This window comes from Pempheris klunzingeri, chromosome 3 (assembly GCF_042242105.1).
Source record: "Pempheris klunzingeri isolate RE-2024b chromosome 3, fPemKlu1.hap1, whole genome shotgun sequence".
NCBI classification, from domain to species: Eukaryota; Metazoa; Chordata; class Actinopteri; order Acropomatiformes; family Pempheridae; genus Pempheris; species Pempheris klunzingeri.
In genome coordinates, this window is record NC_092014.1 from 10,997,773 (window position 1) to 11,021,564 (window position 23,792).

The 23,792-nt window shown below is 42.0% G+C and overlaps 1 protein-coding gene and 1 long non-coding RNA gene across 2 annotated transcripts in view; one reads left to right on the forward strand and one right to left on the reverse strand.

The window, feature by feature from the left end:
• Positions 1–23,792, reverse strand: part of LOC139225635 (uncharacterized) — a 223,735-nt gene that overhangs the window by 122,806 nt on the left and 77,137 nt on the right. The window lies entirely within an intron of this gene.
• Positions 20,309–23,792, forward strand: part of lef1 (lymphoid enhancer-binding factor 1) — a 32,655-nt gene continuing 29,171 nt past the window's right edge. Inside the window, exons 1-2 of the mRNA XM_070827774.1 lie at positions 20,309–20,509; positions 22,658–22,724. Coding sequence (XP_070683875.1) covers positions 20,309–20,509; positions 22,658–22,724 — 268 coding nt within the window. The remainder of the gene's footprint in view (positions 20,510–22,657; positions 22,725–23,792) is intronic.

Here is a 23,792-nt window from a genome sequence, read left to right on the forward strand (position 1 = left end):
GTTTTTCTGCCATACCCCAATCAAACCTTCCCCAGGCACAGGCAAATGATACAGTGTTGTTGATCAGCAGAAAACGCTTATGTTTGGTTCAAGGCCTGAACAAATGACATATTTTGTGGTTTTATTTGGGGCACCTGTTAATATTTCCATGGACACGTTTCTCTATTTTCTGACATTTCCTAGACTAATCAATAATGAAAATGCTGGAGCCCTATTTCTACCGTATTTAGGAATAAAACACATTAAGCCTACACGATTCCACAGACCCCACCCACGGGTACCCTCTACCTTTACTTTACTGAGAGGCCTGTGAATTGTCTGAGAAGGTGTTAGTTAAATTTAGATTTGCACAGTCATACGGCTCAAACACTGCTTCCAATGTAAAGATAGTTCTTGTCACATGACCCACTAAGCCGTCCCTCCCCCAATCTGCCAGTTCTGTGACATTGTTCATCAGCAATTACATAAAGCCCTTACTGCCGCTGTCGATGTTAGGCAGCATCTATTCACATGCAGATGTTACTAAATCCTCCTCTTGTGTTTTTTTTTTTTTCCTTTTTGGAGGATGGCTCATTTTGTCTTGCCCCCCCTCCCCTCCCACAGCTCCCTCTCCTTCTGTGTATCTGTCTTCTTGCTTGTGTTTATTGCCAAGAAAAAAAGAGGTTAAGTCCAAATATGGCTGGTACAGAAATGTTAATTGGCTGCATGGTCTATATAATCAACCCCTGCACGCTCTGGGTGACTGTATAGATGACAACTGATGAATATTTTATTGTAGGCGTGAAGCTGTATGTACAGCACCCCCCCCCCACCTTCCCCAATCTGTCGGGTGTCGCCTCCCTCTTTAGAAAAAATCAGCGGAACAATAGGCCTGATATATTCCCTGTGCTCATCCATTTTTCTGTCTTTCCCTTCTCATTCTCTGCCATCCCGTCTTTAAAAAGAGGCTCACAGATGCCCTATCAGCAGGGGCTCCCTTTCATCATATGCTGAATCCATTGCTCACCATTTTTTTTCTTTCATCACCCTCACAATGGGTCAGGAATCATGGCGACATTACGCAATATGCTGTAACACTATTACCTCATTGTCACATTTTAGCGTTGTTGCGAAGGCGGGTACGGTGTCTTCCAACACGGTAATCCAACAAATTCAAATGTCCCCTCACATGAGAGAGACTAGCTGTGACTTCCTTCTTCTGCCAGACAACCAAGTCACACTGTGGTTGGCTGTTCGGCCATCTCTAATTATTTCATGCCCCTTGGTTCTGCACGTACAGGACGACACGGCATAGTGTTGGAGAAGAATGAGGGTGATTGACAGCCAGCCCCCATCCCACAGGAACTCATTAGGCTTCCTGACTAAAAGCTAGTGGGCACACTCATGCTGCTCTTGCCTTCTTCTTCCTCTGGTCCGCCTTTTAGTCCAACATTCGGTAAGTTGGAAAAAGAAATGCCTGAACTCAGCTGCAAGCAGAGAGTGAACTTAGTGTGCTCTTATCTCATCTGATCTGAGGATCAGCTCTGAATAAAAGTTTTTTTGGGGGGGGCTCGTGCTCTTTCATTTTGAGTTTCTTTTTCTCTGTGAGGGTTTCTCTGCTCATCTCAGCCTCTATGACTCTTTTGCATTTTGGTTTTAGAGTGTTCTCCCTCTTGCTCGCTGTCTCATGCGTTCTCTTTCTATTTCTCTTTGGCCCTCTTTTCTCTCCCTCTCCCGGGGTGCTACAAGGCAGTGGTGTGGGTTCTAAGGAGCCCTTGAAGTGTTGGCTCCTCCGAGAGCACTTTAAAAGGCCATTTCATCATGTTCATGAAGCAGCACTTGAGACCAAGCTCAAATATGACTTATGTGAAAGTAGCATAAACTCCCTGGAAAGTTTTGTTTTACAGTTATATACCACTTTTCTGTACTGTGGATGTCAGCGCTTGTTTGTAGTCTTGTGGCTCATTATCTTCAGATTTTCATGCATGTACATTATGTTTCTAGTTCAAGGAAAAGGAAATGTTAGTCACTGGATACTGCTAAGCATGAATTATGTTGACTTGTAACCCTGATCTGAGCTTTTCGGTTTCTAGAACTATTGAATTGCAGGCCTCAAACACAACATTTCCTCTCCAAAATTGCTGGCCAAATAGCCTGGGGTGAAAAGATACCTACTTTTAGACATTCAGTGACCAGACTTCACTGGGCTTTGTGGAGCAGCAATTATGACATGCCAATTAGACAGAGAGAGAACGATGGATGTGCAGCTTTCCAGTTTCTAATCCGCTCACAATCTGAGGAATCTGCAGACCGAGTGCATCACATTTGGCAGTGAGTGAACCAAATGTGATGTGTTATTGCACACAGACAAGGATGTGGGCGCACGTATGGATGGGCACATGTGGATAATAGGGAAGGCGAGGGTATGAGACTAAATTGTTGATTTATCTAAAAATTCATTCAAATAGATTTCACAACCTCTTGAAAAGCAGAAGTTTATTCAAATTTAGGCAATTTGATTTCATTTTTTATGTTCACCTTTGTCAGTTCTCCAAAATTGTTTCATTCCAGTTTCTTCAAAGCTTTCATCAAAATAAAATATGGTGTATTTTCCACCTGTTACAGTTTGCATCTTATACTTATCTGCAAGGGTTTGAGACTGTACATACAAACATCTGTTTGTCGTATGTACAGTCTGTACAGTACAATTAGCACCGTGTGTATCTGGCTACACGATGAATGCAAATTCAATATTGACCTTCTTGTAGGTCGAACTTTGGTCTCTACTAACTCCTGAGGGCCACATTTGGCTCTTTAACTGCTAAATGCTCCGCTATTTTCACCAGTTAGTCCCCAACTTTCTCCGTGTGCCGTTTGGTGCTGGGCAGACAGTACATAATGGATTTTTAGAGCTTTTTGCTAAAACAGCTGCCCGCTGCACCTGAAAACAATGGTGCTAAGAGCTGTGAGAGTGAACCAGAACTGTAAAGTTGTAGACTGGAAAACCAAAACGAACTGCACGTGGATGCAGGGAGTAGAGATGCTGAGGGGGCTGCAGCACTCCCTTAAATCAGGCATCATAAAAACATCAATTCATAAAAAAGTTACTTATAATTATAAGTAAATTGATTATAAACTTGTGACTATCTCCTTTTTTATTGGAAATGTATGTACGTGATGCACTTGGATTGGCCTCTGTACAGTGTCTGTACATGCATATAGGCCAGTAGTACAATGATATGAGTGATTTGCTTATAACTCTAAATTATGAAATATATCTGGTAACTAGAGCTTGCCCTAAAATTTGGAGGTCTGACAGAGTACTCATTTAATAATGTTGAAACATACTGTACTCCCCCGGGGGGAGAGATATAACCTGATCGCAGGTCCAGGTGCTTTTCCCTCCTCTTCACTCTTCCTTGCAGTTTCATGCATTAGTTCAGTGTCCCTGCCTGAGTAGCTGCTGTGGATGCTTCTACAGATGTTCGTGTTTGCTGTCTGCTTGTGAAATTGTTGTCGGTTGTTGTTAATAACTAGTAGACATGAATCATCCCAGCCATTCAAATTCATGTAGTATGACATCATTACATATACTGAGTCTCTCTCAGCACCCACAACTCTGACTTGCAGAGCTGAAAGACGCTGTAACACTCAGCTGAATTGGGTACTATCTCAGAATTGAAACAGTCAAATTATTTTCTACACCAATATCATGTTTTAGTAGGAGGTATGGTGCATTGAATAAGCAAAAAGCTCTCAATATCTTATATTGTGACTTTAAATCAGTTTAAAATCAAGTCCTGTCTGTGCAAAAAATGTGTTTGTTAATGGATTAATTTACCACTGCCACAGTACACACACATACACACACACACACACACACACACATCTTGTCTGAATGGATGCATTCCATATTATTCAAACTGAGCCAATGTTGTTTGAATTCATATTAACCCAACTCCCTTTACCAAAGCTGCTTTGTGTTTCTGTCTCCCAATTAGTTTCCAAACACAGGTTCCCATTTGAGCTCATGCAATTCAGTGTAGACAATTACCTACTTGCAGTGTCGTACCAGGACTTTAAGGCTCACCAGCTTGTTGTGGGAGCGGGGGGGGGATAAATACAGCGTTGTTTGAGAAAATGTTGATCATGAAATCTCACAGTTTCATCTGCGATTAACAGTATTTACAACATTGTTTGGCCTGGGTTTTGTAGTAAGAAATTAATGACGGATTTTTTAGAAGGCCATAAACACAATCTTTCTTGGTGCCAAGCCAACGGTTAAATATAAATTAAGAAGAAAGCGGAAGATCAATGGGGCCTCTATCACTCTCAAATCCCCATTGCTTTATGTTCTGTTTGATGTCTCAAGTGAAGCACATTCACACTAAAATCAAAGACCTGTCATCTTGGTTGCAGTAAGAGCAGATAATATCATGGTGTGAGACTTTGGGTATGGGTTCGTTTTTTTTTAAGCCTTTAGGAAATTGTTGTTTTCACTGGGAGGTTTATTTGGGCTTGTCTGTGGCTCTGCTGCTCACTGCCTGCTGTCCAGCATCTTCACACCGCTCATTGATTGTCACATGGGTCCAGTGAACAGTATCATGGGATATTGACCAAGCTGATTCACACTGATTCGCACATACTGTAAGACTGACTGGTACAAGTGAAACAACTAAACAACACAAATGGCAAAAAAAAAATAATAATAATAATTTGTAAAAAGACAAAAAAGAACTCTTCCATCACTTTTTATGAAGCAAATTGAAACTGAAACTGAAATTATAACACTTTGCTTCCTTTAATACTATAAATCACATAATTAATAAGACAGATCAACATGAATGTAGACAGACTGTTCATTCTAGGTTTTTCTGACTCCACCTACAAGGGAAAGCTTTGCTCACTGAGTCATATCAGACAGCTTTGTAAAGCTTGTGATATCTCTAATTAAATTCCTTTTGTTTTAAAAATAATTGCATGTGTTGTGCAACACTCAGCTGAATGACTCACTGAGCATTTCTTAAGAGAGAATTTATCTAAAGCCCAGCATTACTCAGACTGATGTAGACAATAGTGCTGTTTATGAAGTGTTTTCTCATTCCTATGGGAAGAGAAGCACCTGGGAGGTTTTCTTACAAGACTGGACCATTAGTCAGGAATTTCGGTCGGTGACTTTTCAGAATAGAATTGAAAAAAAAAAAAAAAAACACAAAATATCACATATACTGATTATTAGAATTATAGCACAACCTCATTTTGTTCCAATAATAAAATACCTTTTGCACTGGTGACTGCTTTTATTCATAAACTTGGAATTTCGGCATTATAGATTTACAAGAGAAAATTGGTTGTATCTCATAGGGTAATTCCTTCCATTGTGCTTTCATATAATACACCTGTGTGCTAATATATCATCATTTAATTTGATTTTAAAGGCATTTTTGCCGTAATAGACAGTTGACAGGATAGAAGCAGATAGGGAGTATTGAACTGGAGACAGTGGAGTTACCTCCTAACCGTAATCAACCAGGACAAACCCAAAATTTCCTCTACTTTATGGAATATGAAACTGGTGACATACATACCATTTCAACCAATAAAACTAACTCAGATTTAAATCCTACCCATTGGCTGAATCATGAAATAAAACGGCTCCTCTTTCCAGAACTAGCCATTGAGAGCTGAAATGATTAGTTGATTGATCAGACAGAAAGTAATTTGGAAACTAATAATCCATTTATTTGGATCAAGCCTCTCATATATTTAGATTTGCCTAGTTTTATTTGATAGTAAACTGAATATCTTTGGGTTTCTGGGAAACTGAGATGAGCATTTGTTACCATTTTCTGACATTTTACAGAACAAACAATGAATCAATTACTCTGAAATAGTTGGCAGATTGATAATGAAAATAAATGTTAGTTGCGGCCCTGGATCCATCCATGTGTTGTGTCCAATCCCATTCCCAATATCTTGCTCCTCCTGGAAATATCAAATAACTAAAAAAGATTTGCCCACAAAATATGTTATATGCAGTCATCTTTCCTTCGTAAAACAAGTTTTTTGGAAAATGTAATTAGATTTTCCTGACCTTTTCTGACAGAGTGATCATACTGACAACAAGTTTGAACACTCTTGATATCTAAGTATTCACATGTGATAACTAAATTATGGCTAAAGTTAGGCAACTGAAACCTCTTTATCAAGGATAGAGAAAAAAACACTCCTGAATACTAACAATGTCAGCATATGACACAGGATATGAACCTGTAGAAAGATCAAAGTAAAACACACTCCTCCACAAAAACCTCCACACTTGTATTTTTTTGCTGAGGTATATGAAATCCCTTTTCTTTCTGTACTGGAATTTGATTTTATGTTACTAATACAGAGGAGCTACAAATGAGCACAAGTCACGGGAGAAACTTTTTCTTTTATGTGCATAGATGTAGCTGTGTCTTTCCTTACTTAGTAAACTATTGACAGATCACCCAAAACACTGTATGTGCACTCTATGCAATGCTTGATTTTCTCGTTCCGTCCCATCAATGATCTCCTGTGACGTTGTGAGGAAGGAAGTGGTCATGGCAGATGTGAAAAGTGTTGTGGGAGTTTACTGCGTCAACTTTCATTTAGATTACGCATGTAAAGCCGTGGAGGAAACCCACACGCCACGTCGCGAGAGACAAACACAAACCACAAGCAACAACAGAAAAAGATGTCATGACAAGTCCACTCAGTGTAAATAATCAGTGTCTTGTGTGCAAGAGAGAGAGGATGCTGTGATCGTGTGCAACTGTGGATTTTAATTGTGCTGCGCCCTGAATGCCTCCACCAATCAGATTCCTCACTCAGGCACGCTTCAGGGTGACTGCAAAGGAACAAAAAAAACGAATGTTGGGCAAACAAACCAGGCCTGATCTGAAGCCACTGAGCCCATCCTGTCTTAGCAGCAACAGAGCTGTCAAGAGACTTTCAGGGACAGACCCCCATTCCTCCACGCTTTCTCCTTAAGATTTTCCTCCCAGGATTTTCCTTTTACCCCAATTTTTGATCCTCTCCTTTCCTTCCTTTTGCTCCCTTCTCCCTCTCTTGACTTTCTTACTCCCTCTCCCCATCTATCTCGATGCTCTCCGTCTCCCTCCCTCCCTCCTTCTCTCCCTCCGTGTCACTCGGCCCATCTGGGCTGTCTGGTGGAGTTGGGAACATCGGTCCCTGTCAGGGGAGCTCAGTGGGGCCCTGTTGAAGACACAAAGGGCGGATTACTGCAGCTGCCAGTCACACTAAGACCCACACAGCAGCTCTTCGGAGTCTATTCCAGTGTCCTCAACCCTCACACCCAGCCCTATCACAAAGGGACATCATTAGCTCCAGCACAAAGGAGCCCCCTGCTCACCCCGTCTTAAGCAACACTGCAATCAGGCCCACAAATAGCGTGATTAGTGAAGATAATATGCATGTGTAATGTATGCTAAGGCAGTGTCATCTGCTCGAAATAGGAAGGGTACGTCGAGGGGCTTTGTTTTTGAGGAGCATCTTTCACACAGATTTCATGTCTTGTCCGCTCTCGTAATTGCATCTGTTCTCAGTGGCTGTATCACTTTTCAAGACGTTATTTCTTTTTTGTCTGTTTTTTCGTGACGTACCTGTGATCACTTTAAGGCACAAGTATATATAACATGATATGAAAGTCCATAAGAAGAAATACAACGGCTTTATGTTTATGTTTCTATGTTTCTCTTCCTTTCCTTAAAATAATCTTAAATAATTTTTGCGTGTGTGAGGATTAAACTCATAAAATTGTAATGTTCAACTGAAATGTTGTATTATATATTAAGCAGTTTTAATTATACATCAAAAAGGTATGTTTTAATTGGACTTTCCAGAAGAAATTCACCCCTTGTCTTGATGACGGCATCTGTTGAAAATATGTTTTTGTCTGAGAAATCATTACATTTGAAGAGAACAAAGAATCCCCCACCCATCACTCTCACATCATCAAACAACCACAATACACATAGTTTCCTCTTTGTTTGTTCTTCTCATTTAATCATTTCTCATATTATTGAGAAGAAACAGTTGTGAGGTGTTTGCTTGGACAAAGATTAATTTCATTTTCACCCGCTGCCGCCAGCCCGATCCCCTATGACAGATCACACTGTGCATCTGGCCAGATCTGCTAATGCTCCGAAGCCAAGGAGCACTCAGGGTGCCTAACACACACATTCACTCTCTCCATCTCTCATGCTGGGTCATCAACACTGTCCAGCACGTTAATAGTGTTGGATGTAGACTATAACTAATAATGTCTCCATTCATGCAGTTTGGCCAGTTACAACTCTGAATTCATTGCATGGAGGTCTGCTCTCCCTCTTTCAGAGAAACAAGAAAATGTTTCGTTCCTCCGCCGTCTTTGGTCGTGTTAGTCTGCATCCAGACCGCATGATGAGGATCAAAAGGTCAGCAGCCCTGGTGCTTATGTCAATAATCTCAAGATAGCCTTGACATCTTGGCAAAATGTCACGTTGAGTAGATGTCAAAGTTTCTATGGATGTCTACAGGGTCTTAAAGGAACATTTGTTTCAGAACTGCGCTTATTTGCTCTTTGGTGGAGAATTAAGGACAGCTTAGCTTAGCATAAAAAGTGGAAATAGAGGGAAACAGCTAGCCTGGCTCTATCCAGAAGTAAATAAAAGCTGCCTACCAGCACCTCTAAGGCTCTTTAATTAGCAGGATGTGTCTGTTTTATTTAAGCTATTCAAAAACTTGAGTGTAAAAACATCAATTTGTCTTTTTACAGGTTGTTATGTGCCGGAGTGTTTCTTGACTGGGACCAGCTGCTGTCTGGAGCCGTACGTTTAACCAACAGACAAGAGAGGAGGTATCAATATTTGCATCTAAAGGTCCAAAAGAAAGCGATTAAGTGTACTTCCCATATGTTGAACCATTGCTTGAAATACCAGGATAAACACCATTTAGAACAGCACAAAAACTATGGAAGACAAATGTCTGTAAGTGATACAATTATAACATCTCCAGCGTTGGCTGCTAAAATTGCTTTGTACATCTTCCCCTTTAATGGGCTTGTTGATGAACTAAACTTTTCCATATCAGTTGTTTTATCATTGACCCGAGGAATTCTCATAACCTGAGAGCGGTCTTTGAATGCGTTGGATTAAAGGAAGGAACGATATAAAAATAAGGCTCAAAGGCGCGATGAAGAGGTTGGAAATGCTTTTAAAGTCTGAACCTGGACCAGTGGCGGTCTACAAAGAGAGGAAACATTCCCATGTTTTATGTGTGGTGGGAGGGATTTCTGTATGTGGAACTGTGTGAACACTTCGAGTGTCATGTGTGGAGGATCGGCTGGGTTTTCTCTCTCGCCTCTGCCTTTCTCTTTGTCTTTGCATCTGACACTGTGGTGCCTGAAAAAGGTGACCCCGACAGCACTGACATTCCCAGACAAATCAAACGTCTAGGCAGTGATTGTGCTGGATGGAGATGAAAACAGAGAAATGCACAAGGGAGGCTTGTTTATGAGCATCAGTCCAAGTCAAAGCCAGGGCAAGTCGAGTGAATCAGAAGAGGGCAAATGACATTAACAGCGGTCTGAAGGCACAAACACTGGAAAAATCAACAGGGCCGGTACAGTAGCTCACCACATCCTGAATGAAATGCCTTCCTGATATATTATGTGCAAGGAAATTTGGAAAAATTTTTATGAATGTTTACAGAGCATTCTTTAAGGTGTGGTGGCACTAAATCTCACTGTCGCAGGCCTCTTCGTGACTACAATTTATGAAGCAGATGGCAGGGCGAGGCAGGGCAAGAGGGATTTTGGCACAGACACTTCGCTATACATCCTCTGGGATTTTACTGTTTCAAATTTGGCACAAATTGGGCTGCGACTTGGGCGAGACTGAGGCCAAGAGTTCAAACGCTCTCCTGGCCACATATTTCGGCTGTAATAAAATTAGCAACAAGACAAAACAGGCTGTCGCTCTACAGTAGACTGTACGTCTCGGGCCCCCCGCACTGCCTGTATCGCACTTCAGAAATATTACCTGCAACCACATGTTGGAGCTCAAAGGAACTTGGAGGGCAAAATATGACATTTTCATTTTAGAACCGGCTCAGAAATGAAGGCCAGTTACAGAGAGACGAGGTCTGCCTTTGATCTCCTCTCCCGGACCGACAAGAACAATAACACACTCATTTACCAACACATGAAGTCATGCATGCACACAAACAGAAACCTCGACACACATTTTCCAGAATCTTTTTTCCACACACACAATCATTAACACACAGTCCCAGACAGAATCTTTAAAATCAGTGTTTGTTTGTATATAAAAACAAGATTAACTTTCTTCTAGCATGTTAACAACATTACAACTTCCTATGATGTCATTTAAGATATCATAAAAAATTCATTTCAATATTGGTAATCAGTACTATCAGAAGTAATTAAAGCAGTGACAGGATGAGTAAATCACTTTTGTCTACTCAAGAACATGGCTATTCTTTTATTCTCCTTCGCCTGAGGCCTGCCAAGAAGAAATGACTCATTTGCAACAATTTCTTCATGTTGGGAGACGTGGGGGGGGGGAACCCTTAGACAAAGGAATGAAATGAGTTGTTTCCCCACTCTGAAACAGAGTCAAACACAGCCTGCCTAAAAAAAAAAAGAAAAACTAAAAAAAAACCCACACTCATCTGATGCTCTTTAAATACAACAAAGGAGCCGAGCCAAGGTGCCTAACTAAACCTGTCAAATTGGCAGCATGTGCCTGTGTCTGGAAATGCTTTCCTCTCTAGTAACAACTCCTGGGAATTGTGGACTTTTCCTCTGTGAGGCTAGAAGAAATCAATCAGCACGAGTAAGTATCACACTCCAGTGGTTTTAACAGTTAATATCCTGATGGTGTAGCCTGGTGCACACAGGAAATCAGCTACCATCCTGGTTAAATATTGCTTACTTTGTACAGGCCCTCTTCAGCTGTGGGCTCTGAGAAATACAATGGATGTGAATGTGCATTATAACAAGCCCAAACAGCCACATGGCTGCAAACATAAACACTGTTATTGTTGAACCTGTTCCAAATTCATGAGCAGGACCAGGCCTTTTTTATTTCATTCCTCAATTCATGAAAGCAAGGTTTGAACCCAATGTGTCACTGTGCTAAACTAATTACATGCAAAGGGACGGGATCTATGAGGAAGATTTTAGTATTACATTATAGGAATGCAGTGTTTTTGATTTCATTACTCATACTGAAGCTAGTTGGTCCAATTTGAGAAAAAAACAGGTGTAAAGCAGCAAACATTAAACTTGTGTGTTGCACATTTACTTTATTCAGCTCCTTTTAGCTCAGTGTTTTGGTTTTACCGCCCGTAGCCTGATGTGTGATTCAGATTTATTGCTCCCATCTGCGCTATTTCCAGCCAAAGCAGCACAGCTGGCCACCAAAACCCACTCTGTGCATCCTGCTTAGTACCAATGGGCAGTCAGACAAAAGTTAGTACTAGCTGGTGAACATGTGATGCAATTTACAGCTCCAGCGCCACACACTTCCTTCCAGAGTAGGTAGAGACCAAAAACTGAGCTAAAATAAAAATGATTATTGGCTTTATAGTCATCAAGTCACGTAAAACAAAATTTCTAATGCTAATTTTGTTCCGCTCTGCCGCAAAGTGGCTAAAAAAAATCAGTCATGTTATGAAATAAAAGTGGTTTTCCTTTTAGCATATTTTTGTTGCTTTACTAAAATGGCAAGAATCCAAACTAGTGTTCTATAACACCTAGAAATGATAAGCAGAATCAAAATCTAAATAATACCTAACCCTAACCTTCGCACACCCGGGGGCAGTCTCGCACAGGCCTCCATACTGATATGTACACAAGCTTGCGCACATACACACACACAAACGCACACACAGTGAGCAAAACCAGGCTGGCTGTGTTTACTGTTTAGCCCTGCGTGTTGATGTGATGAGACACCCAGGCTGATAACACAGGGCCAGAGGTACTGCCGCTCTGTGTTTGATCTCAGGCGGGCAACGGGACAGACGGAGGAGTGGGGTCAGCGAGGTGTGCTGTGTGCTTGATTACAGATTGGATGGGGGCCCCACGACCTCTTAGCAGGTCAGCTCTGACCCCTGACCCCGACACAGCATGCCCCAACGCAGTACTCAATGCTTTCTCCAATAACACAGTGGGATGAAAGGAGTAGCTGTGTGTGCTGAGAGGACTGGGCCACTTCCCCTTTGGACCTTAAGAATGTAGCACAACACAGCAGCGCACAGTGGAGGACGGCTGGTGGTGAAGCTTGGCCAGCCCCTGGACATATGTAGTCCCTGCGCAATAAAGAGGAGCCTTGTCATGCCTCTCTAACCTGATCAAGTACACCAGTTGAGGCCTTGCCCTTTCCCACAGTGTGGCTGAAGGAAATAGCTCTTAACTTTCACTTAGTGGGGGATGAAACACTGCAGAAGTTGTGCTTTCTTCTGATCTTCTATCAAATATTTAAGTAACCACTGTGCTGAATAGTGTTATAGGTCATCTCTGAGTTAACTGTCTGCCCCTATCAACAATATCAACCCATGGTGCCAAAGGGCAAGCTCAGCAGATTTCCATTAATTCCCGCAAACCTGCAGTCCGCTGCAAAGAAGGTGGCCGTCCCAGCTGGGTGAAGTTTGTAGGTAAACACCCTCCGCATCATTTTCCCTCAAGGCATCTGGGTCAGCCAAGTGTTAATCTGCTCATTAGTCTTCACGAGTGACAGCGGGACAGAGCTGCAAGTACACACACACACACACACACACACACACACACACACAGAAGAGAAAGACTGCCTGTCATGATATTAAATACCCTAGAGGATTGTTCTTTTGGTTGCAGTGAGGCAACACAAGTATGTGTACGCGATGTGGACGTACAATGTGTTGAGCAAAGTCAGAGAAGAGATAGTGATTGTGTCTGTGCATGTGCATTTTTGCCCAATGATGGCGGCGTGCGAGCTCTGAGTGGTTTTTGAAGCTTGAGGAATGTAAGTTGATACTGTTTCACCTGTGAGAGTGAGCCAAGTCTCAGGGGAAAAGTGATCCCTAACTCCCCCTCTGTTTCTCTGAGGAGCTTACTCAGTGCCTCTCTCTTTTCTGTCAGCATCACTGACTGGCGAGGATAGAAGGGTGGAGTCAGGTGCCGCTTGGTGTGAATCATTCTTTAGCTCTGCGAGTAAGACAATAGAGAAATCTGCTGATTGGATTTGGTAATCCGCACAGTGGGTGGGAGAGTGGATCCTCACGAGGAAACTTGTTTTTCAAGTGCATCGTTTCAAATGTAGAAATGCTGCTGCATTACATTTCTAACCACGCTAGATGCGGGGCTCAACAGATGGCAATGCCAGTTGGTTGGTCCACCACTTTGGTTGAAATATCTCAATAACGATTGGATGGTTTGCCATGAAAGTTTGTCCTGATATTCATGGTCCCAAGAGAATGAATCCCACTGGTGATCTCCTGACTTTTTCTCTAGCACCACCAGCAGATCAAAGTTTTTGCTTACACAGTAAAATATCTCAGCATTATTACATGGATAAGCCTACAGCTTTATACAGACATGTATTATCTCCCAGATGATAAATCCTAATGACTTTGATCTAATGACTCAGACTTTTCCCTCAGCGCCACCATGAGGTTAACATTTGTGGTTTTGAGTGAAAGTTCTAAACAGCTATTGAATGGTTTGTCGTGAGACTTAGTACAAATAATAATGACTCCCTCTGGATTAATTGTAACAAGATGTAGCACTATTACGCTACAGCAAAAGCACTCTTTTGCTTTACGGCTAAATTAGAGTCAGAATCAACTTTATTCACCAAGTATGTGTACAGATATAAGGAATTTGACTCTGGTTTTTCCATTGCTCTGAAGTACTTACACAGAAGTAGACATACAGCAAAACAAGGACAAAGCTAATTAAAGTAAACGTACAGATGTAAATACATATTAAAAAGTACACAACAAGTCCAAAGATGCTTAACAATAATGGAAAGACTATGCAGAGGTTGCTCTATACACATGAGGTAGGTGGGTGTGACAGGATATGAATGTATTCAGCATATTCAGCTTTGTAAACTACAAAATAAATCTAGAATAAATAAGTACAGTGGATGTTTGGTGTTGCAGGGTTATTGCAGAGTACACGTGGGTAAGTCTTTGGACATGTTTAGTGCCAATTAGCAAACATGGCATGCTGATGCTCTAAACTAAGGTGATGAATATGATAAACAGTATACCTGCTAAACATACGCACGTTAGCATTGTCATCATGAGCAAGATCACATGCCGATGTTTGCATCAAGCTCAATGCAGTGCTGTGCAGCAACGCACAGTTAGCACGGCTGTAGACGCTTTCTTGTTTTAATTTTCCTTCATGATGTTTATCTTTCCTGTCCTTCTTGGACCGACTGCCTCCTTCTTGCGCACGCTAACTTCTCCTTCTCCAAATTGGACACATCCGAAATATATACATAGCATGACAAATTCCCCCCCTTTTCCATCAAGGAGATAATTTCCTTTTAATGACAGTTTGTCTGAGACAGCCTCCTTGACAGCACTGTCATAAATCAACAGATCACACGTCTGCCCCGCTCTTCCTCACTTTGCCCCCAAGACACTTTCCTCACCTTCAAGAAGTTGACTCATCTTCTACCAATCAAAGAGCAGCACAAATAATCACTCACCTCGGACCTCCCCCCCGTTTTTGATTTGCACGTTTGATAAATGGTGTCTTTTCTCTGCTTTAATTGCAAGCCCTTTTCATCATAATTTGATGTTTGTTTCCTGTCGTTTTCTTGGAGATGGCCGCGAGCGCAAAGGCCTATAATTTCTACATCAAGGAAGTTGTTATGAATGACTAGCAGGTGGAATAGACAGCAGAGTAGGGATTTCACCACTGAACTCACCTGGCAGGTGAATCCAGCTGATATTGACAAATCATCACACTGAAAAGGCTGACACACACGCAGACGCTGAAACACACACACACACATGCAGCACAAAGCGCGAACAGGAGATAATTAGGGTAATTTCTGTTTGAAGTATTATGCATTGCAATGAAAATAGAACAGATAAAAGATGAGACAATAATAGATCTAAAGAGGACCTTGACTGAATGTTGTTCCAACAAAGAGCATTTTGTTTGACACAATTCATAGTCTGCAAGACAGATATTCTCTCCCATTTTATAAGATGGGTGAAAAAACATCCCATAAAACAAAGTGTGCATTCTGCTCATCAACGCTTTGTATCGCACCAAGAATGTGGAGACCGTTAATATATTCATCTCCTTCAACAGATTGACTACCGGTCGTTAAGGAGCGAGATAAGGAATCGAAATCCACTGATGATAAATTATGCCGTGTGTATAGATATATTCCTTCCTTATATAACATGCAAAATGTAGTATCTAAAGTGAGAGACAACTGAATTCAGGTCACAGCTCAGCAGGAAGTCTTCCTTTTCATGTGAGATCCAGAGGGGTCACTCTTATGAACTCATTAGGAGAGAAATGCTAATGTAGCTCTGTTTCTTTTCCTCCCCTCCTTCCCTCTCTCCCTTTTCTCTCCACTTCAACTTTCCTGGTTATTTTAACAACCAGGGCTGCAGTACACAGGGCCTCGCTGGAGAATATAATGTATTTTGATGTCAACGGAAAGTGTGTAAGGTGGTTCTGACAGCGTCTTCATTAGAGGGACCGTCGTCTGTTGCCTTGTCTCAGAGTCGCTAAAACCAGAATCATTACACAGCAAACAAAGCCTCATCTTCAGCCATGCTGGCTTGTTACTGATGCTACGGCTCCAAACGGTATTCGTGACATAAATGAAAGAGAAGGCGAAAAGGAAAATCTATAGTGCTCAGTGAAATACAGTATGTACATCAGCGTGTTATCCTGCAGAACAAATGACCCCTCTTCACAGGCCTTCTAGCCAGGACGGTGGGCTTCTCTGCAGTGGTCTCTCATCATGCAGCGCAGGGCATTAAATAATGAATCTCTCACTCACCCAAGACTTCCACTAACTGTACTTCCCTTTGTAAGACCAGAATAAGGAATTCTAGTAAACTTTTAGCTTATTTAAAAAAAAAAAAAAAAGCCATGCAGGAAAAATAATCAAATTGAATCCCTAATCATCTTTTCTCTGTTCCAAAATTGCATTAACATTTACAATATTCTGCTGTAGGTTAAAAGAAGTAGAAGACAATTTGTACAATGTTTTATTTTTCTTATTTCTCTGATGTTTGCCTTGACTTTTATGTTTTGGGGGGTGTCTGGGTTCCCTTAAGCCATATATGTGTCTTAGGAAATGTGCTGTCTATTCAGTTTGCCATGTCTTTGGCCAGCAGGTAAAGCCCATCTGCATCTCGATTAACCTGTATATTTAGTTGACGCTGGCTTCACTTCCTCGTTTTTTTTGTTGGGGTCCCACAGTAGATCACTACTCAATGTATAAAAGTAATAATCAAAAGAAAGATCAACCCATTTTTTGTAAAAAAAAAAAAAAAAAAAATGTTTTGAAATTGCCATAAAGCATCATTATTATTATGTTTCCCATATTGCACGGGCTGTGCATAAAGAATATATATTTCATTCGTTGACAAAAATAATTCACAGATTGTGCCATTTTCTGAAACATCGTCGGCTCGAAGTCATGTTTATAATCAGTTCTCGTAAAAAAAAAGGAACAGTCATGAAATATCAAGGTAATAAAACATATTAAAGATGCTTTTGAGCTGTTAAAGAGGGCCTGAGGTGTCAAGGGCCCCAAACAGAACATTAGGATTAAGGCTGCTATCCCTAACAAAGTCTTATATGTTGCATTTTATAATATTTTACAATGCCAATAAACCGAAGCCAAAACCCAAACATGAATCATTCAGTCCTGTGATTTATTTAATCTCTTTCATTTTTCACAGTTTGGATCTCCTCACCTCTTACCTCAGGCCCTGCAGGCCTGTACTGTCTCTTTTTAGTTTCTTAATAGGCCTACCAAAAATCGTTTTTTCCCCTGATTTCCCCTTTTCTCCCAATTTTAAGATTAAAACCATATCCAAGGTGAATGTGCTAAAAAGACACAGAAGGAAAAAAAAAATATATATATATATATATATTTCAAGGCAGAGAGGTTTTAGGGTGGTGGTGAATGTAGGTAGCATCACTTCAGATTGTGCCAGAAGAAAGTGGCGGATAATTAAATTAAATAAGTACTGTAAGCAAGTAGAACCGACACTTTCCACAGAGCGGGGAAAGGAAAACAGCCAGAGTTTAAACCTTGTATCACAATTTTCTTCTTCTAATTTTTTTGGCTGGAAACAAGAAAAAATAATGTTAAAGGTTGTTTTTTTTTTCCTAATGAAAGGTTTGGTTGTTCGGGTTTGCCTTGTGTGAAATCTTTCTAATTAACTCTCTCTCTTTCAGTGCTGCGTTTTCGCGCGTGTCGGTGCCTGTATCCCGCGTGCGTGTGTGTGTGTGTGTGTGTGTGTGTGTGTGTGTGTGTGTGAGCGCTCGTTTTCCGCTATACTCTGGAATGCAGCCAGTCTCGGCTCTTTTGAATCCACACTCGGCTTCCAAAACCGAAAAGCCTTTGATCTTCTCTCTCTCTTTCTCTCTCTCCTTACCCGGAAGAGAACCCCTTCTCTCTCTCTCTCTCTCTCTCTCTCTCTCTCTCTCTCTCTCTCTCTCTCTCTCTCTCTCTCAGCTGGGATGAACGCACACGTGGAAATGTTGGCCCGGCTCCACACTCGGACCAAATTTAGTCATACAAAGGCGAAGGGAGAGCGGGGTGTGTGTGTGTGTGGATGGGGGGGAGAGAAGGAGGAGGGTGAGTGGGAGAAGGAGGGCGGCAGTGGGGAGGGGGGGGGGGGGGGGGGGGGGGGGGGGGGGGGGAACCGGGCGCGGGGGGGAGGTGGGGGAGGGAGGGGGGAGCCGGGGATGAAAGAGCCAGCCGCCGCAAGATCAAAGGCAGCCGCGGCTCCGCCCCGCTAACCCCACCTCCGCGCTTTATAAAGATCTGCCTCCCCATCCCAACTTTGATTCTCACGCAATCTCTCCCTGCTCAGACAGACGCAGAAAGCACGCCACTTCCACTGCTTTATTTTCTTTTTCCTGTATTTTCTCATAGATAGATATTCCATCTCAAAGACTCTTTTCTCTTTCCACCCCCCCCCCCTCTCTCTCTCTCTCTCCTTAGGCCCTGTATGTTCGTGGCCTTTTTTTTTTTTTTTTTTTTTCTTCATTCTTAAATAATCACACAATTTTAATTATTCTCTGTCTCTGTATGCGCAGATATTTCCAATAATGAATGCTAATGTTGTGGTGAACCGACCATTAGTCTCTAAACTAGATTTGGGGGGGGGGTCTTTAATTTTTATTTGTCTATATATCTACTAATTATGAATGAAAGATATTTTATGATCAAATAATTCTATACACGTGACAGTGGATTTTATGTTTACTTTACTAACATAACAAAAGTTCACGTGTTCTTGGCCTCTTCTCAGTTATTTCGTTAAGAGCATTAAATCAGCTTTTTGCCATCACCTGGCCAATGTGGCTGCAGACTTAAATGCAACATTATTTAGAGGAAATCCTATAACAGAAATGTAATATTTGCATCTACTGTTAGATGCACACCAGAAAACCATGAGCCACTCCTCTTTGATATTGCCAGTACGAAGCAATTTAAATAGAGGTCAACAAAACAAAACAAAACAAAACAAAACACACCCCTCTTTTCCCCAAAAATGCTTCAAAATAAATCCACAAATGAATAAATAATAAATCTATATGACTTTGATTATAGGTTGGTGACACTGCCAGAATACACCTGATTTTTACACATAGAAAAAAAAAAAGCCCAAAGTATTAGTTTCCTTCCTCCAATGGGGCCTTTGGGTTGTTTGGGTATTTCTACTGAAAATAACGCTATTGCCAGTTCTTGCGTTTAGAATAAATATCACTCCTCCTGCCTCAGCCAAACAAGCTTGAGCTCGTCTTGTTTTTTTGTTTTTTTTCTTCTTCTCTTATTTCAATTATCATTTTTATTTATCATGATTGCTTGAACCCATCACACCCAGCGCGCGTGTCATCCTCACCGTCTTCTTCTTCTCCCTCTTCTCCTTCTTCTTCTTCTTCTTCTTCCTCCCCTCCTGTCTGCCCATTTGTTGCGAGCCGTGTATAAATCTCTCTCTCAGGAGGAGTGTCAATCGGTGCGGTGTCAATCAGAGCCTCGGCTTCCCTTTCATCTCTCCTTCCTCCCAATGACTGAAGAGAGAGAGAGAGAGAGAGGGAAAGAGGAGGAGGAGGAGGGAGGGAGCACGGCTACATTACCAACACACACATACACACACTGGTTACATTACACTGTGGAAGCAGTGCCGGAGCGGTGGGAAGTCGATCCGCGGCGTTTTTCTTCCTCTCTATCTTCTTTTTTCTGATTGTTTTATGACTCCTGCTTTTCTTCCCTCCTCACCCGGCCGGCTGTTTGAGGATGTATCCTTCGGCATGAACGCGGCTCTCTGAGCGTCGCTTGTTGTCTCGAGTCTTGAGTGTTAAAAAAAAAACTGTGTTTTCTTCCAGTTGCACATCCATCAGTTACCTTTTCACCTCCAGACGGTGTTTTGGTTTTGTTAGCCTACTTTTTTTTTTTGTTGTTGTTGTTGTTAAAATCACTTTTCAAGGACGTCGCTGCTTCTTCACTTGGACCAAGGAGGAAATATTTTTTCTCACTTTTGTGTGTTTTTAATATATATATATATATAAATAAATATATATATATATATAGATGCACTTTTTAACGTTGAGTCTTCTTAACTGGACCGTATCCGTCGTCGGCTGTGTGTGTGTTGACTGAAGAGAGAGGAAAAAAGACAAGTGATGAGATTTTAACTCGTGGTTTGTCTCCCTTTTTTTTTTTTTTTTTTTTTTTTCCCTCATGACATTGAGGCGTGCGCCGGACTCTCACTCAGACCCGTCACATCTCAAGTTTTTCGGGTTGTTTTAGTTCAAACACTCGTGGTGACAAAAAAAGAAGAAGAAGAAGAAGAAGAAGAAGGGGGAAACACTCCTCCTGTTGCTTCAGTGAAAACACACCGGCAGCGTGTTTGCACGCCGCTTCCTCTCGCACTGACTCACGGTCGACGCTCCGGTTAAAGAGACGGGGGGGGACGCTTTCCCACTCGCTTTCGGGGGATTTTAGTGGGAGTTTTGGGACAGTGTGCTGGCGAAACGAAGAAGAGTGAAGACCGTAAAATAAGAGTTGAAAAAATGCCACAGTTATCAGGCGGCGGCGGAGACCCGGAGCTGTGCGCCACAGACGAAATGATCCCGTTCAAAGACGAAGGGGACCCGCACAAGGAGCAGATCTTCGCCGAGCTCAGCCACTCGGAGGAAGAGGGAGACCTGGCAGACATCAAGTCATCTCTGGTCAACGAGTCGGAGAGCAGCCCCAACAGCAACAGCCACGATGTGAGTAATGTTTGTGTGTTCACTGATGTGGTGAATGATGAGGAAGGTGTGTGTCAACTCCATCAGACATGAGAGAGAGAGAGAGAGAGAGAGAGGATAGAGAGAGAGAGAGAGAGAGAGAGAGAAACAGCCTGCATCAGTAAACAAAGTTGAATTTCTCTTTTCTAAAGACCATTCAGCTTTTGGCTCTTTAATAACTCTGGATTTGTGTGAATGATTCCCCCCCCCCCAGCTCAAACAGATGCCTGATTTGAGATTAAATTGACAAAATAGGCCTAAAATGAAATTCCTCCTGAGAAGACCCTGCTCTGTTTCATAGTGTATTTTAAGCCCCCTTTTTTTTAATCATAAAGATTCACCTCAGGCTGAAAACAAATACAAATTGAGTTCAGATACATTTATATAGCCTCCAGGTTCTCACTTTGTACTTTCATTTTTTTTTCTTTAAATGAATGTATTCATACCTGCAGACCCAGGTGTACCAGCTTTTTGCTCAACTCCAGAAACCTCCAGAAGATGCACATCTTTCATCTTCAGCCCCCAATAATCTCCTTTTTGGAAGCATAATAGGCCCAAATGCACACTGGACCACTCGTGAAACAGAGAGGCCATTAAATCGTTGTGACATTTAGGTGGAAAAATTGCATTTTATGGTGTAAGAATCGGGGCCTTGTGTGCTGCCTGTGACAAGTAGGCTAATGGCTGTGTTTGCAGGGGCACACGATAACCCTCAGCAGCTGTAAACACCAGCATATGAAGCTGTTTAGCACAGTGGCTGAAAACCCACCGACAAACAAGATGATTCATTTATTTCGCAGGTCACAGTTTATAAAACACAACCTAAAAAGAAGGATTATTTAGTCACCAGGCTGCTTGTTTATCTATTTCCAAAGTCATTCTCATATTTCATAATTGTCGAGTCAGTTTAACCCCATTTAAATAATTTTTTTTTGCCTGTTTCGGGGGTTGACCGATATATTAAGCTCATTTACAGCTACATTTGTTTTTTGCCCGTCCTCACTGATCCGATTAAAATGACGCAAGATGGGTCTGTCATGAGAAATTCTTATTGTATAAATGTGTTGAATTCATTGTGCATGTAAATGCATAGAGAATCTCAATGGAAGAATTATTAATGATGAATTTTTAATGTTTCCAAAATTACCGCTCTAATGCTTTATATTCCATACTTGCGAGATTGCATTTTACATACTCCACGTGAAGGCACAGAGCAGACGCGAAACATCACGTTTAAAATTCGTTTTGTTTGATTTGATTATTTCTGCGTCCCTCTACCCGGCGACTGACCTCAGGATGCAGGCTGCAGCTTCCCCATCACAAAGTTGCTCGGCTGTTTTGTCATTAACCCGCAGTGTTAATGAAAATTTTGGGCACATCCTGAACGAGACTGTACACATGCTCCACCAAAATGTCCTAGAGATGTAGGAGACTGAGGCTGAATGTTAATTAGGAATCCAGTGAAGTTCCCTCGCTCAGCTTGAAGCCATCCTGAGGGGTCTGAACTGCAAAAAGAGGTCCTCTTCCCAATTCTGATTCGAAAAAGAGAAAGGAAATGGATGAGCGAAAAGCAGGGGATTTTTTTCCCTTCTCTCTCTTTTTTTTTATTTAAGCTAAAAAACTGTCTCCACCATTTTCTGTTTTTATGGGATGCTTTTATTTCACTTTGCATAGAGGCTTTTAATTTACAACACAAATACACTCTATTTATTTGAATTCAAAAGAAGGCTTAAACTGAGAGATGAAAACGAGAGTGGACCTATGGTATTGAAAACAAGTTAATTTGTAAGCTCCTTAAGGACATGAAGCTTAATTAAGTGGTTCTTTTGAAGCTTTGATGCAGGTTGCTCCATCACCCCTCCATAGATGGTGTGTGTGTGTGTGTGTGTGTGTGTGTGGGGGGGGGGGGGGTTGTGTGTGTGTGTGTGTGTGTGTGTGGTTGTGTGTGCATGTGCAAGCTTGTTCTGCCTTGGTGACGAGCAAAAGGGTCGGCATTTGTCCCAGCAGTGTTTGTCGATGTCTGACCGTATCAGCATGTCTGTGTGTGTAACTGCATTTGAAGGTCCTCCTAATTGTCTCACCACCATTTAAATTTTATTTTCTTTTTTTTTTCTTTTTTTTTTTTTACAGGCAGCTAGACAGTCCCAAATACCGCAAGATTCGTATCATGAAAAACACAGAGACCATCCGGATGATGGTAAGTGACACAGCCTTGAGCAAGAGCTTGTTAAATCGGTGTGCTTTATAGGACGGCCTGCATGTCATTCAGCTGCAATAAAGCCCCAGATTTTCAGACCAATTTCACTGTAGCTTGAGAAGTCGAGGCGAAAGGGACGGCGTGAAAAAAGCCACCTCGTCCCCCCCCCCCCACACACACACATACACACACACACACACACACACACACACACACAGAAGTGATCAGTCGCACTCTCACACTGCTGATCCTTCTCTTATCAGAGCCCCTGTTTCTGCTGCTCTCAGGCTGATAATCTTTGATCCAAGTCTTGTCAGGACATGCTACACCTTCATGGACACAGCTACCTGTTACCTACCTCACAGATGAGGGTGCCTGCAGAAACGGAAAACAAAGAATCCTTGAATTCAAAGGAGGACGAATGTGCAGTTTTTTCATGTATTTTTATGATGTGAGTGATCATTTTGCCACATATAGCATGGGCCTACAATTGCGGATGATTCAAAATAACATTCACTCTTGCACTTGATTTTCTTGTTATGCAGTTACACCAATAAACCATTTCCCACATACATCAGGCCTTTCGGTCGCACTGTCACATGCAACACGTTGCCGCCGCTCGGGGCTCATTGCTCTGTGGCTATTGTAGTCTGACCCTGCCGCCGCAGGTCATCATTATGGCTTGGAGGAGGAGTGTGTCTCCTCTTTGTTCCCCTTTCACTCCTGAATGGGATCCTCTCAAACCAAACACTGGCTTTCTTCACAACAAGATCCATGTAGCCATCAGGCTGTATAGCACAAACACTCCCAGCCCCCCGGCCTTATTACGCACTGCGCAGTTGAGTGGCGAGTGGCGCTGTATTGAGGCCTCTTGTATAAAGCTGTCTCCTCTTAGGTCAAAGGCATAGAGGAACAGTTGGGGCGTCTCCTGTTTTGACACAGTCTGTATGTTCTTCTAATTGGTGCTAATTGGCACAGAGGGGCTCCATTGTTCCTCTGCATAATACGACCCTCCTCTCCAAGACGGGAAGAAAGGGCACAAACAAAAGGCTGAGGCAAAATGGGGCA